Source organism: Mustelus asterias, chromosome 20 (genome assembly GCF_964213995.1).
Source record: "Mustelus asterias chromosome 20, sMusAst1.hap1.1, whole genome shotgun sequence".
NCBI classification, from domain to species: Eukaryota; Metazoa; Chordata; class Chondrichthyes; order Carcharhiniformes; family Triakidae; genus Mustelus; species Mustelus asterias.
The window spans coordinates 17,379,855-17,392,578 of record NC_135820.1 but is presented as its reverse complement, the minus strand read 5'-3'; the positions used below and the strand labels follow the sequence as shown (position 1 = coordinate 17,392,578).

Genomic DNA, 12,724 nt, shown 5'->3' with positions numbered 1-12,724 from the left:
AGTGGCAAGACGTCATTTTTTTTCTCATCCAGTGCTGCAGTAATTGATACAGCTGGGCTAAGGTATTCAAAGGGTTGTATCACTGATATCTGACACTGATGTACTGAGGCTCTGTGTTATGTTTGGCAGTATCTCTTGCTATACAGGTCCCAGTATTGTGATACAAAGCACTAAGATTCTCCTGTTTGACGTTGAGGTCTCCTCTGCACCTGGAATAATTGGGATAGGGCAATGCTATCAACCTACAACCATAAGTACTTAACACTAATTAAGAGTCAGACTTAAATGGTGGAGGGTAGACAAATTAATTGAATTCATCCTTTAACATTGTTTGATAACTTTTAATTCTTTATGAAATGAAAGTGATTAAACATTTATTGATATTTCAAACAAGCTTTATCCAAATAACATTACAAGCAATGACAGTCAACATGGAGCTACACACAAGTCCAAAATAACACTCAGCAATTTGCAAAGGTAATTATTTAACCACTTAAATCACAATTATTCAGTTATATATAACAGAATTTACAGCACAGAAACAGAGCACTTGGCCCAAATGGTCTATGCTGGTGTTCACGCTTCACTTGAGCCTCCTCCCACCCTATTTCATAGAATCCTACAGTGCAGGAGGCCATTTGGCCCATCGAGTGGGATTGTGGTCGATTGTGCACCGACCACAATCCCACCCAGGGCCTATTCCTGTAACGCCATATATTTACCCTGCTAATCCCCCGACACTAATGGACAATTTAGCATAGCTAATCAACCTAACCCGCACATCTTTGGACTGTGGGAGGAGATCGGAGCACCCAGAGGAAACCCAGGCAGACATGAGGAGAATGTGCAAACTCCACACAGTAACCCAAGGTTGGAATTGAACCCGGGTATCTCGTACTGTGAGGCAGCAGTGCTAACCACAGTGCCACCATGCCTACTTCACATCTCTAATAGCATACCTTTTCGCATATCCTTAGACTGTGACTCCTGGTTCTGGAACCACCACCACCGCCCACCCTCCCCCGCCCCCGCCCCTCCCCACCACCACCATCAGGAACATTCTTCCTGCATCAACCTTGTCTAGTACCATTAGAACTTCATAGATTTCTATGAGATTCCCCTCCACCCCCAATCTCATTCTTTTAAACTCCAGCAAATATAGTCCTAACTGACTCAACCTTTCCTCCTACGTCTGTCCTGCCATCCCAGCGATTAGTCTGGTAAGCCTTGGCTGCATTCCCTCTCTAGCAAGAATCTCCTTCATCAGATAAGGACACCAAAACTGCACACAATATTTCAGGTGTAACCTCACTAAGGCCCTATGTAACTGCAGCAAAACATCTCTGCTCCTATACTCAAATCCCCTCACTAAGAAGGCCAATATACCATTTGCCTTCTTCACTGCCTGCTGCACCTGCATGTTTATTTTCAGCGACTGGTGTATGAGGATACTCAAAATCAATCTGACATGTCACTTTTCTCAGTCCAGAAGAAATTCTGGCTAAAAATGGCTCTTATGAAATAATCATTGGATCATATATTTAATATCAACAGTTGTTTCCTGGTGAATCTAATGTCCCTGTGGTAGGCAATTTCAGGCAATTCTAGCTGAAAACTACTGCAGGCATTCAGAGGTCAGATGTAATGTTGGGTAAACTTCAAGTTTCAGAGCAATGATTGACTTTTGGGCAGGAATTCTCTGACCTCCCAGCCGCATGTTGCCCGTCGGTGGGAGGTGGCGCGTTGTTTGCTCACAGTGGGATTCTCATTGATGCCACCCCATGCCGGCTGCAAACCCATGGACGGGGGTGTGCTGCTGGCAGGACCAGAGAATCCCACCGGCGTAAACGGCCAGAGAATCCCAGCCTTGTTCTCTTTCTTTTGAGCTTGTATAACAAAATATGTTGCTGCTGCTGTGACACCTAGAGCATAACATCTGTTGTTTAAGATCAGATGGCACAGTGGTTAGCACTGCTGCCTCATGGCGCCAGGGACCCGGGTTCAATTCTGGCCTCGGTGTGGAGTTTGCACGGTCTCCCCGTGTCTGTTTAGGTTTCCTCTGGATGCTCCAGTTTCCTCCCACACGCCAAAGATGTGTGGGTTAGGTTGATTGGCCATGCTAAATTGTCTTAGGGGTCCAGCAGGATAAATATGGGGATAGGGCCTAGGTAGATTGTTGTTGGTGCAGGCTTGATGGGCCGAATGGCCTCTTTCTGCAATGTAGGGATTCTATGAGTGTGATTGATTTATGCTCGATCGAAGACAGATAAAGATAAGCTAAGACATTTATTTATTAAAACATTTTTTTTGTTATTGCTAATTTATGGGATGTGAGTGTCGCTGGCTAGCCCAGTATTTATTGCCCGTACTTAATTGCCCTTGAGAAGGTGATATTGAACCACCTTGAATGGTTGCATCTGATGTAGGTTCACCCACAGTGCTGTTAGCGAGGGAGTTTCAGGATTTTGACCCAGCGACAGTGAAGGAACAGCAATATGTTTCCATGACAAGACAGTGTTTTGGCTTGAAGGAGAACTTCCAGGTAGTGGTGTTCTTACGTGTCTGCTGCCCAAGTCCTAGGAGGTCGAGATTGTGGATTTGGAAGGTGCTATCAAAAGAGCATTGCGAAGCTGCTGCAGTGCATCTTACTGATGGTACACACGGCTGCCACTGTGCGTCAATAGGTAGAGTGAGTAAACGTTAAAGATAATGGATGAGGTACTGACGGTGTTGTCCTGGATGATGTCGAGCTTCTTGAGTGTTGTTGGAGATGCACCCATCCAAGCAAGTGGAGAGCATTCCATCGCACTCCTGACTTGTGCCTTGTAGATGGTGGACAGGATCTGGAGAGTCAGGAGGTGAGTTATTTTTTTCAGAATTCCCAGCCTCTGACTTGCCTTTGTAACCACAGAATGGCTCTGGTCTAGATAAATGCCAGTCTAGATAAATGTCAGTCTAGATAGATGCCTGGTCCAGATAGATGCCTGGTCAGTGGTGACCCCCAGGATGTTAAGAGTCAACTGATTTGGTCAATTACATTTTTTGATAAGCCTTGATATAGTTAATTAAATGACTACTCTATTCCCGATTTGCTTTGCTCAATTAAGAAACAATAATTTTTACTGAAACTATTTGACTAATATATCCCGCACAGTTTCATTCTCCAGCCTCATTCATAATGTTACGACTGTCTATTTCCATTGTGGATTTAAAATCTTCATATATCATATTGACAATTATTTTAAATAATTCACAACATTATCACTTACCTCCCCACCCTCCTCAACTGCATTTACATAAATATTCACACCGTGTATTCAAAATTTGCTGAATGAATTACACATTATGTTTTTTTTTCTCTCTGAATAATTGTAAATTGAGCCCAAATTCCAACCTTCCACATTTTTAGAGAGCTCTAAATTCTGCTGCTAATGAAGAACTAGAAATGTTGGGGGGAAATCTTGAATCTTAAGTCCTTGATTTTTCCACTTTGAAAATTCGATCACAGATTTCCAATCCACGGAAGTTCTTTAATAGTGTGGCCAATTATGATAAGGTTAATGTTAACCTGGAGATCATTAGAAGGGCCCAGTTTTTTTGGAATTAGTTTCAGTTACTTTGCTCCTGTGGTCAAATCCTTGGTTGGTCCAATTACTTTAGTCTCACTAAATTGCCCCAGCTTTTCGCTATATGGTAGGTTCTGCTTCACCTTCTTCCTCTTCACCTCCTTCCTCCTCAAGATCTGCAGTGGCATCTTGGTATTGTTGGTATTCAGACACCAAATCGTTGGTGTTGCACTCCGCCTCTGTGAATTCCATCTCATCCATACCTTCTCCGACGTACCAATGGAGGAAGGCCTTCCTCTTGAACATGACTGAGAACTGGTCAGAGATGCGTTTAAAGAGCTCCTGGATGGCAGTGTTGTTCCCGATGAAGGTGGAAGACATTTTGAGCCCACGGGGTGGAATGTCGCACACGGCCACTTTGACGTTGTTGGGAATCCACTCCACAAAATTGTTGCTATTTTTGGTTTGGACGGCCAACATCTGCTCATCTACCTCCTTGGTGGACATCCTGCCTCTGAAGATGGCCGCCACTGTCAGGTACTTGCCGTGGCGAGGGTCGCAGGCTGCCATCATGTTCCTGGAATCAAACATCTGCTGGGTAAGCTCCGGCACTGTCAAAGAACGGTACTGCTGGCTGCCACGGGATGTCAACGGGGCAAAGCCAGGGATGAAGAAATGCAGCCGCGGAAATGGTACCATGTTGACCGCCAGCTTCCTCAGGTCCGCATTGAGTTGCCCGGGGAAACGCAGCGAGGTGGTGACACCGCTCATTGTCATGGAAACCAGATGGTTCAGGTCACCGTAGGTTGGCGTGGCCAATTTCAAGGTTCGGAAGCAAATGTCATACAGAGCCTCATTGTCGATGCAGAAGGTTGAGTCTGTGTTCTCAATCAGCTGGTGGATGGACAAGGTGGCATTGTACGGCTCAACCACAGTGTCTGACACCTTTGGCGAAGGGACAACACTGAAGCTGTTCATGATCCTGTCAGGATATTCCTCTCGGATTTTGCTCATGATGAGGGTGCCCATGCCTGAACCTGTTCCTCCTCCCAGTGAATGGGTGAGCTGGAAGCCTTGTAAACAGTCACAGCTCTCACACTCGTTCCTCATGATGTCCATCACGCTCTCCACCAGCTCAGCACCTTCCGTGTAATGACCTTTGGCCCAGTTGTTTCCAGCACCTGAATTACCTACAGCCGGGTGGAGATTGGAGAAGGAGAATAAAAAGAGGCCAGTTAGGATAGATTACAAACAATTATAGAAATGGAGATTATGGCAATGATTTGTGTCAGGAGTTTCCTCAAGAATCATCCAAGTCAATGCTGCCATCTACTGGATAAGACTTTGGCACTTAGTGCCCACTGGGTAAAACTTTAATACATTGTCCATGGATAAGACTCCAATGCAGTGCCCACTGGATAAGATTCAACACAGTGCCCACTGGATAAGAATCCAATGCAGTGCCCACTGTATAAGACTCCAATACAGTGCCCATTGGCTAAGATTCAACACAGTGCCCACTGCAGAATACTCTGACACCCAGTGCCCACTAGACAGGACTCAATGCAGTGCCCACTGGATAAGATTCCAATGCAGTGCCCACTGGATAAGACTCAACGCAGTGCCCCCTGGATAAGATTCAATCGCGGTGCCCCTGGATAAGACTCCAATACAGTGCTCATTGGCTAAGAGTCAAACACCTAGTGTCAGTTGGATACTTCTCTCACAAAGACTTTGTCTTGCAGTGCCCACTGCAGAATACTTTGACACCCAGTGCCCATTGGATAAGACTGTGACTCTCAGTATCCATTTTCTTTGCTGCCCTCTCTTCATTTTTGAGACAATCTAGATGTAGAACTGAGTGCAGTTTCTCAGTAACGTCGCTCGACTGTATTCTGAATGGAGGCAGCAGACAACAGAAATGTACATCAGCAGCAAAACTGATTTACTTCAGAATAATTTGTGAGACTTCACAGTGAGGGGAAGTTTATTGGTTACATTGTGTTTTTAATTTGTACCTTATGAGAATCATACTGTACCATAAATGAAGTTATCTGGCCTGAAGATGTGTCCGATGCGACTGCCACGGACACTGTCCATGGTTCCAGGCTCCAGGTCCACCAGGATTGCCCTGGGTACATACTTGTGACCTGAAGAAATGAAGCTATGGTTTAGTGAGGCAGAAAAATATATGAAAATGTTTTTAAAAGTTCATCAGAGAGGGTAACGTCAGTATTGTTATCTACCAGGCATTTAGCGTGAGCATTAAGTATTTCCAGCAAAGGTACAACACAGTGTTAGATACAGAGTAAAGCTCCCTCTACACTGTCCCCATAAAACACTTGTAGGAACGGTACAGCACGGGGTTAGATACAGAGTAAAGTTTGCTCTGCACTGCCCCCATCAAATATTCCCAGGACAGATACAGCACAGTGTTAGATACAGAGTAAAGCTCCCTCTACACTGCCCCCATCAAACACTTCCAAGACAGGCACAGCACAGGGTTAGATACAGAGTAAAGCTCCCTCTGCACTGTCCCCATCAAACACTTCCAAGACAGGCACAGCACAGGGTTAGATACAGAGTAAAGCTCCCTCTACACTGTCCCCATCAAACACTCCCAGGACAGGTACAGCACGGAGTTCGATACAGAGTAAAGCTCCCTCTACACTGTCCCCATAAAACACTTGTAGGAACGGCACAGCACGGGGTTAGATACAGAGTAAAGCTCGCTCTGCACTGCCCCCATCAAATATTCCCAGGACAGATACAGCAGTGTTAGATACAGAGTAAAGCTCCCTCTACACTGCCCCCATCAAACACTTCCAAGACAGGCACAGCACAGGGTTAGATACAGAGTAAAGCTCCCTCTGCACTGTCCCCATCAAACACTCCCGGGACAGGTACAGCACTGACGTAGATACAGAGTAAAGCTCCTTCTACAACCCCTTTGCAGAGAAAAACAATTCTAATCTCTGTCTTAAAGTGGAGCTGATGGCTGAGAAGCAGTCCTAACTAGGCTGGAAACTAAGCTTTAAATCAGAATTGACGTAGCTGTGGTTGGTTTGTTCTTTGTGAGGTGAAGGTTTAGAAAGGCCCATTCTTAATGCTGTTGCTTCATTTGTGATCATTATTTGCACTGTGAGATCTATGCAAAAATGTTGGTGGAACGTGGATATTAGTCCGTGATACCGACAGAACGACAGCACATCAACAGGGAACATTGATTTGAACTTCATCCGCAGCCAATAAAGTTCCATACTATCCAGGTGAATACTGGTGTAACTTTGCTTCCTTATTGAGGCACAGAAAAGTTCCCTCTAACCTGGCAATTTGTCTTTGATTGTCAGATGTAGTGTTGTAAATTGGCTGATGAATATAAACCACGCATTCTGAAACTCTGCAGACTTCTCTAGTTTATTACTAACTGAATTTGACAACAAATGTCAGAGACAAAAACAACATGTTTGCCCCCTCCTTTTCGAAGTGGACTTTCTCACCATACGCCTCATTGAAATACACATTGATCCTCTCGAGTTGGAGGTCCGAGTCTCCAATGTAATTCCCTTTGGGGTCAATTCCATGTTCTTCACTGATTACTTCCCAGAACTGTCAACACAGGAAAATAAGCAGCTTTATCAATTACATCACAACATAATTGAAAGAAAAATGCTAAAAAGACGGGGTAAAATGTAACTTCCCCAAATCAATAAATCATCTGGTCAGGAAGCTTTGCAGTGCTGGGGTCAGGGGTTAACCAAAGCCCATGGGTGCCATTTTACCACCCGTTCACGCCGCGCTCCCACTGCCGCACAGCTGGAGAACTTGGCGACAAGCCAAATCTCCATTCACTGCAGCAGGATGGGAAAATCCCGCCGGCATGCATGGTCGAAAAACTCCTGCCATTGTCTGTGAGCCAGGTGTTAGGCCGAGCATGTTGATAAAATTGATCCACAATTTTATTTGTGTTGAGGTTGTGAGCATTGCTGATACTGTCGACATTTCTTGTCCATCCCTAACTGCCCTTGAGAAGGTTTGTTGGTGGTTACTGACTTAAAGCATTTGTTGTTCATACATCTTTATAAAAGAAACACACACGCATACACTCACACACAACACAACACACACACACACACACACACACACACATACACTCACACACACGCACACAACACACACACACAACACACACGCATACACTCACACACACGCACACAACACACAACACAACACACACACACGCACACAACACACGCATACACTCACACAACACATCACATACGCACACAACACAACACACACACAACACAACACACACACACGCACACAATACACACACCCCACACACACATCCACACACAACATGCACACACACACAACACTCACACACAACACACATACATGCACACACACACACACAAACAACACGCATACACACACAACATTCACACACACATGCACAACAAGCACACACCGCACACACACCGCACACACGCAAAACACATAACACACATACAACACACACACTCACACACACACACTCACGCACACACACCACACACACACCACACAATACACAAACACAACACACACGCACACACAATGCACACAATCAACACACATGATGCACATATACACACACACAACCCACACACAAACACAATGCGCACCCACCACACACACTCACACCACACACAGACACACAACGCACAGACAACGCACACACACACACACACTCATACACTTACACATACAACACACACACAACATAGACACACACAATGCACACACACACCAGGCACATGCACACTCACACACACACAAACACAATGCACACACACACAACACACACACACACATCACACACATATCACTCACACATAACACACATACCCCTCCCCCTCTCTCAGGCACACACTTACTCCTGCATACACACCCTCATAGCGCACAAATTAAATACACTCACACGTACACAGTCATTGACAAATGACTGTATTTAAATAGGAGCTAGATAAACACATGGGGCAGAAGGATATGCTGATAGAGATAGATGAAGGGAGTGGGAGGAGGCTTGTATGGATATAAACATTGGCCAAGACCAATGGGGCTAAATGGCCATCTGTGCTGTAATTTCTGTGTTAGACCTCAGCTGGAGTATTGTGTACAGTTCTGGGTGCCACACTATGGGAAGAATGTGAAGGCATTGGAGAGAGTGCAGAAGAGGCTTACAAGAATGGTTCCACGGAAGAGAAACTTCAGTTATGAGGATAGATTGGAGAGAAGAAGACTGAGAGGAGATTTGATAGAGATGTTCAAAATCACAAGAGGGCTGGACAGAGTAGATGGGGATAAACTGTTCCAGCTCGTAAAAAGATTGAGAACGAGAGGGCACAGATTTAAAGTGCTTTGCCAAAGAAGCAAATGTGTTGTGAGAAAGAACTTTCTTCACATAGCGAGTGCTTGGGGTCTGGAATGTTCTGCCTGGAAATGTGGTGGAGGCAGGTTCACTTGATGCATTCAGGGGACATTAGATGATTATTTGAATAGAAACAATGTGCAGGGGAAAGGGGAAAAGGCAGGAGAATGGCACAAATTCATGATGCTAGTTTGGAGAGCCGGTACAGACACAATGGGCTGAATGGCCTCCTTCTGCAATGTAACAATTTCGTAATTCTATGCACCTCACACAAACAGACACAGTTTATGCAGAGTTTTCATGTTTTTGATATGTCCTTGTCTGGAAACAGGATGCAGTTCCATTTTTCCTTTCTTAGTATCAACAATTTCAGCCAGTGACTGAATCTACATAACGCCTGCACATGTGCAAACATACGTACACAGGCACTCCAACCATATACATCTATACCAGCATACACATAAAACATATGCACCCACATTGCTACAATCAGTCCCCATGTGAGGTTCCCCAAAGTTGTTAGCCTGGGTGAGGAAGGATGAACCGGTTCCCTTTCTTTATTCCACCCCTTGGCTTGGTCACAAGATTAATTTTCAAAGGATCTCTTCCCTGTGAATGTATCAGCCACTAAATGCAAGAAACATGATAGAACACATACATACATTCACACCATTAGAAACCAGGATTGAGTTCATAAATAAGTTAAATAAATGAGTCAGTCTTTGACTTGACAGTGAAAATTATATAGTGGAACATTACAGTCTTTGCGATTCAGGTTTCCAATAGCGCTGACTTCAGCAGGCGAATAGTGGTTTGGAGATTCCAGTGTTGTGCAGTTTGGCTGAGAAGCTGCCCTGTTTCATTTTCAGCAGTGGCTTTGCTGACTTGACATGCTTCAGCAATCAGAGAGAGAACTACAAAAGGCCTTCCAGCGGGGTTTGTTACTGCCTCCTCCTCCTCCTCACACACACTCAGCGCTGGACAACCCTGACCAAGTTTTCCAGCTGGCTTTTATCCCAGTCTTTGCATCTTCCTGGAAGGTGAAAATCTACAAACTGATCTGGGACATTGCTCACAGGATATCATAGAATCCCTACAGTGCAGAAGGAGGCCATTCGGCCCATTGAATCTGCACGGACCACAATCCCACCCCTATCCCCATAACCCCACGTATTTACCCTACTAGTCCGCCTGACACTAAGTGGCAATTTAGCATAGCCAATCAACCTAACCCACACATCTTTTGATTGTGGGAGGGAGGAAACCAGAGCACCCGGAGGAAACCCACGCAGGCATGGGGAGAACGTGCAAACTCCGTATAGACAGTGACCCAAGCCGGGAATCGAACCCAGGTCCTTAGTGCTGTCTCCCTCTGAAATGATAATCAGCTCCCATTATCTCCACAGGAGATAGCAGTTAGTTTATGCATGGCTTTCATGCTTTTGATGTGTCCTTTTCTGGAAACAGGGTGCAGTTTCATTTTTTCCTCTTAGTATAAACCACCAGCATTTCATCCAGTGACTGAATTTACATCCTCTATCATCTTTGGCCTGTATGTCTGATGTCTTATTTATAAGTTCAGTATGTCCATATGGAATTCAGGGTCTTCCTTCATTATCATGACAACATATACACAAGCACAGACACACACATGTTTTAAAGTTTATTTATTTGTGTCACAAGTAGGCTTACAATGATGTTACTGTGAAAATCTCCTAGTCTCCGTGCTCTGTCGCCTGTTCGGGTACACTGAGGGAGAATTTAGCATGGCCAATGCATCTAACCAGCACATCTTTCGGACTGTGGGAGGAAACCAGACCACCCGAAGGAAACCCACGCAGACACAGGGAGAACGTGCAGACTCCGCAGTGACCCAAGTCGGGAATCGAACCCGAGTCCCTGGCGCTGTGAGGCAGCAGTGCTAACCACTGTGCCACCATGCCGCCTACATTCATACATTCACACTGAAACAAGTGCCGTAATTCTATGCACCTCACACAAACAGACACAGTTTATGCAGAGCTTTCATGTTTTTGATATGTCCTTGTCTGGAAACAGGATGCAGTTCCATTTTTCCTTTCTTAGTGTCAACACATACATTCAGTCAGACATATTCATCACACACAATGGACACCTTATCATGTGTCAGCTTAGACAATGAATAGCAACAAACTATTTGACCGTGAGGCCCATTACAGACCAAATTAGCTAACACAGTGTACAGTCAACATGGGACCTCTAGCAGTCAGTTAATCATAAGCAATGGATTGATCTATTTACTGATGAGGAGCCTATTCCATTTTCACTCTGACTCCAATTCTTGTTGTATAAGTGAGCTTGCGAGGAGATTGAAGCAGAACAGAGATGTGTAAACAAGACTGAACGGCATTTCAGGGAAACTTCCTGTACCCATTGCTGCCCTTATCTATTTACCCATCACACTGCGCAACTCATATCAACCACCCTGCAGGACTTTTAAAAGGTCGCGTCATTTAGTTTACCAATTTTACACAGAGAATTTTGCAATAACAGACACTTAAACAGCTTGAAATTATTATTTTCTAAGCTTTTCAACAACAAATATTGGAAATATAAAATCTCAATATTTTTCCAACTATCTGAGTAAAAATATGTTTTGTTGATGGAAAAAAACTTCTATTGTGTTCTGCTGTTTTCTCAAGAGCCTTTCTGTTATAAACCATCCTACGTCTTAGAACATCAAGTCTATGGGCCAAGTGCTGGTAAATGGGATTAGGTGGGAGTTCAGGTGTTTCTCGCATGTCGGTGCAGACTCGATGGGCCAAAGGGCTTCTTCTGCACTGCATGATTCTATGATTCTATCTCAAAGCAACTCAGATGTGTGTTGTTATGAGTGTATGCGTGGCACTAACACTGAACAATCAATCTATTTCTGGTTGAAGACACATTGATTCGGACATCAATCTTCTTCAAAGAGTGATGTGGGATCCTTTAGCATCTTCACTTGATTAAGCCCTTGGTGTGATGTTCCATTGGGCGGTTGGCATCTCTGGCAGTGCAGCACTGGAGTGCCAGTAACAGGTTTACTTGGTAGCAAACGCCACTCAGTTGGAAGTTGAACTCAGGGCTTACTGGCTCAGAGATGAGAGCGTTACCCACCGAGACGGCCCACACGGCTAATGCTCGTTTCCATCCAATTGTATAATTCAGGAGAGGAAAGTCACAAATAAGATAAAACAGCCACAGTAAACTGAAATCTAAACTCCGCTTACCTTGGCCCCAATTTGGTTCCCACATTGGCCAATCTGCACATGCACTATTTCACGCATCCTGGTGAGATCCTCGTTGTGGAGCCTTTTAAACTGTAGACGATTTAAAAGTCCTGACAGCCCACTACTCCCTCAGCAACAGCTATCTGACGCACTTCTGGGAAAAGTTGTCCTGTCAGTTCAACTAGCATGTGTCAACAAGGGCGTGGCCAATGCAGAGAAATGTCTTTGTCATGTCTTGCCTGCTGCCTCCCTTCCAGACTTGGAGACATTGCTGAGGATAAGGCCGAATGTTTTGGTGAGAGATAAGGATGATGCAGCTTGGAGGCTGCGATGTGGCTGAGGAAGTCACATGGTCAGGACTTTTAAACCCTTTAAAATTTAACGGGTCAGATGTTGGGATATTGAACTCTAAAGTTTTAAAGTTTATTTATTAGTGCCACAAGCAGGCTTACATTAATCCTACAATGAAGTTACTGTGAAAATCCCCTAGT

The 12,724-nt window shown here is 44.6% G+C and overlaps 1 protein-coding gene across 1 annotated transcript; it reads right to left on the bottom strand.

Moving 5' to 3' along the window:
- Positions 1–1,883: 1,883 nt before the first annotated feature.
- On the bottom strand, positions 1,884–12,401 carry LOC144508408 (tubulin beta-4 chain-like). Its single transcript, XM_078236292.1, has 4 exons — positions 12,234–12,401; positions 7,067–7,175; positions 5,606–5,716; positions 1,884–4,756 (listed from the first exon to the last, which is right to left on the bottom strand). The coding sequence occupies exons 1-4, from the start codon at positions 12,288–12,290 to the stop codon at positions 3,687–3,689; spliced, it is 1,347 nt and encodes a 448-aa protein (XP_078092418.1). The 5' UTR covers positions 12,291–12,401; the 3' UTR covers positions 1,884–3,686.
- Between the last annotated feature and the right edge of the window lie 323 nt (positions 12,402–12,724).

Coding starts and splice junctions, on each gene's coding strand:
- LOC144508408 (XM_078236292.1), bottom strand. CDS start 12,290: ATGCGTGAAATAGTGCATGTGCAGATTGGCCAATGTGGGAACCAAATT. Junction 7,176..12,233: donor GGAACCAAATTGGGGCCAAG/GTAAGCGGAGTT, acceptor CTGTGTTGACAG/TTCTGGGAAGTAATCAGTGA. Junction 4,757..5,605: donor GCCAGATAACTTCATTTATG/GTACAGTATGAT, acceptor ACCCGGCTGTAG/GTAATTCAGGTGCTGGAAAC.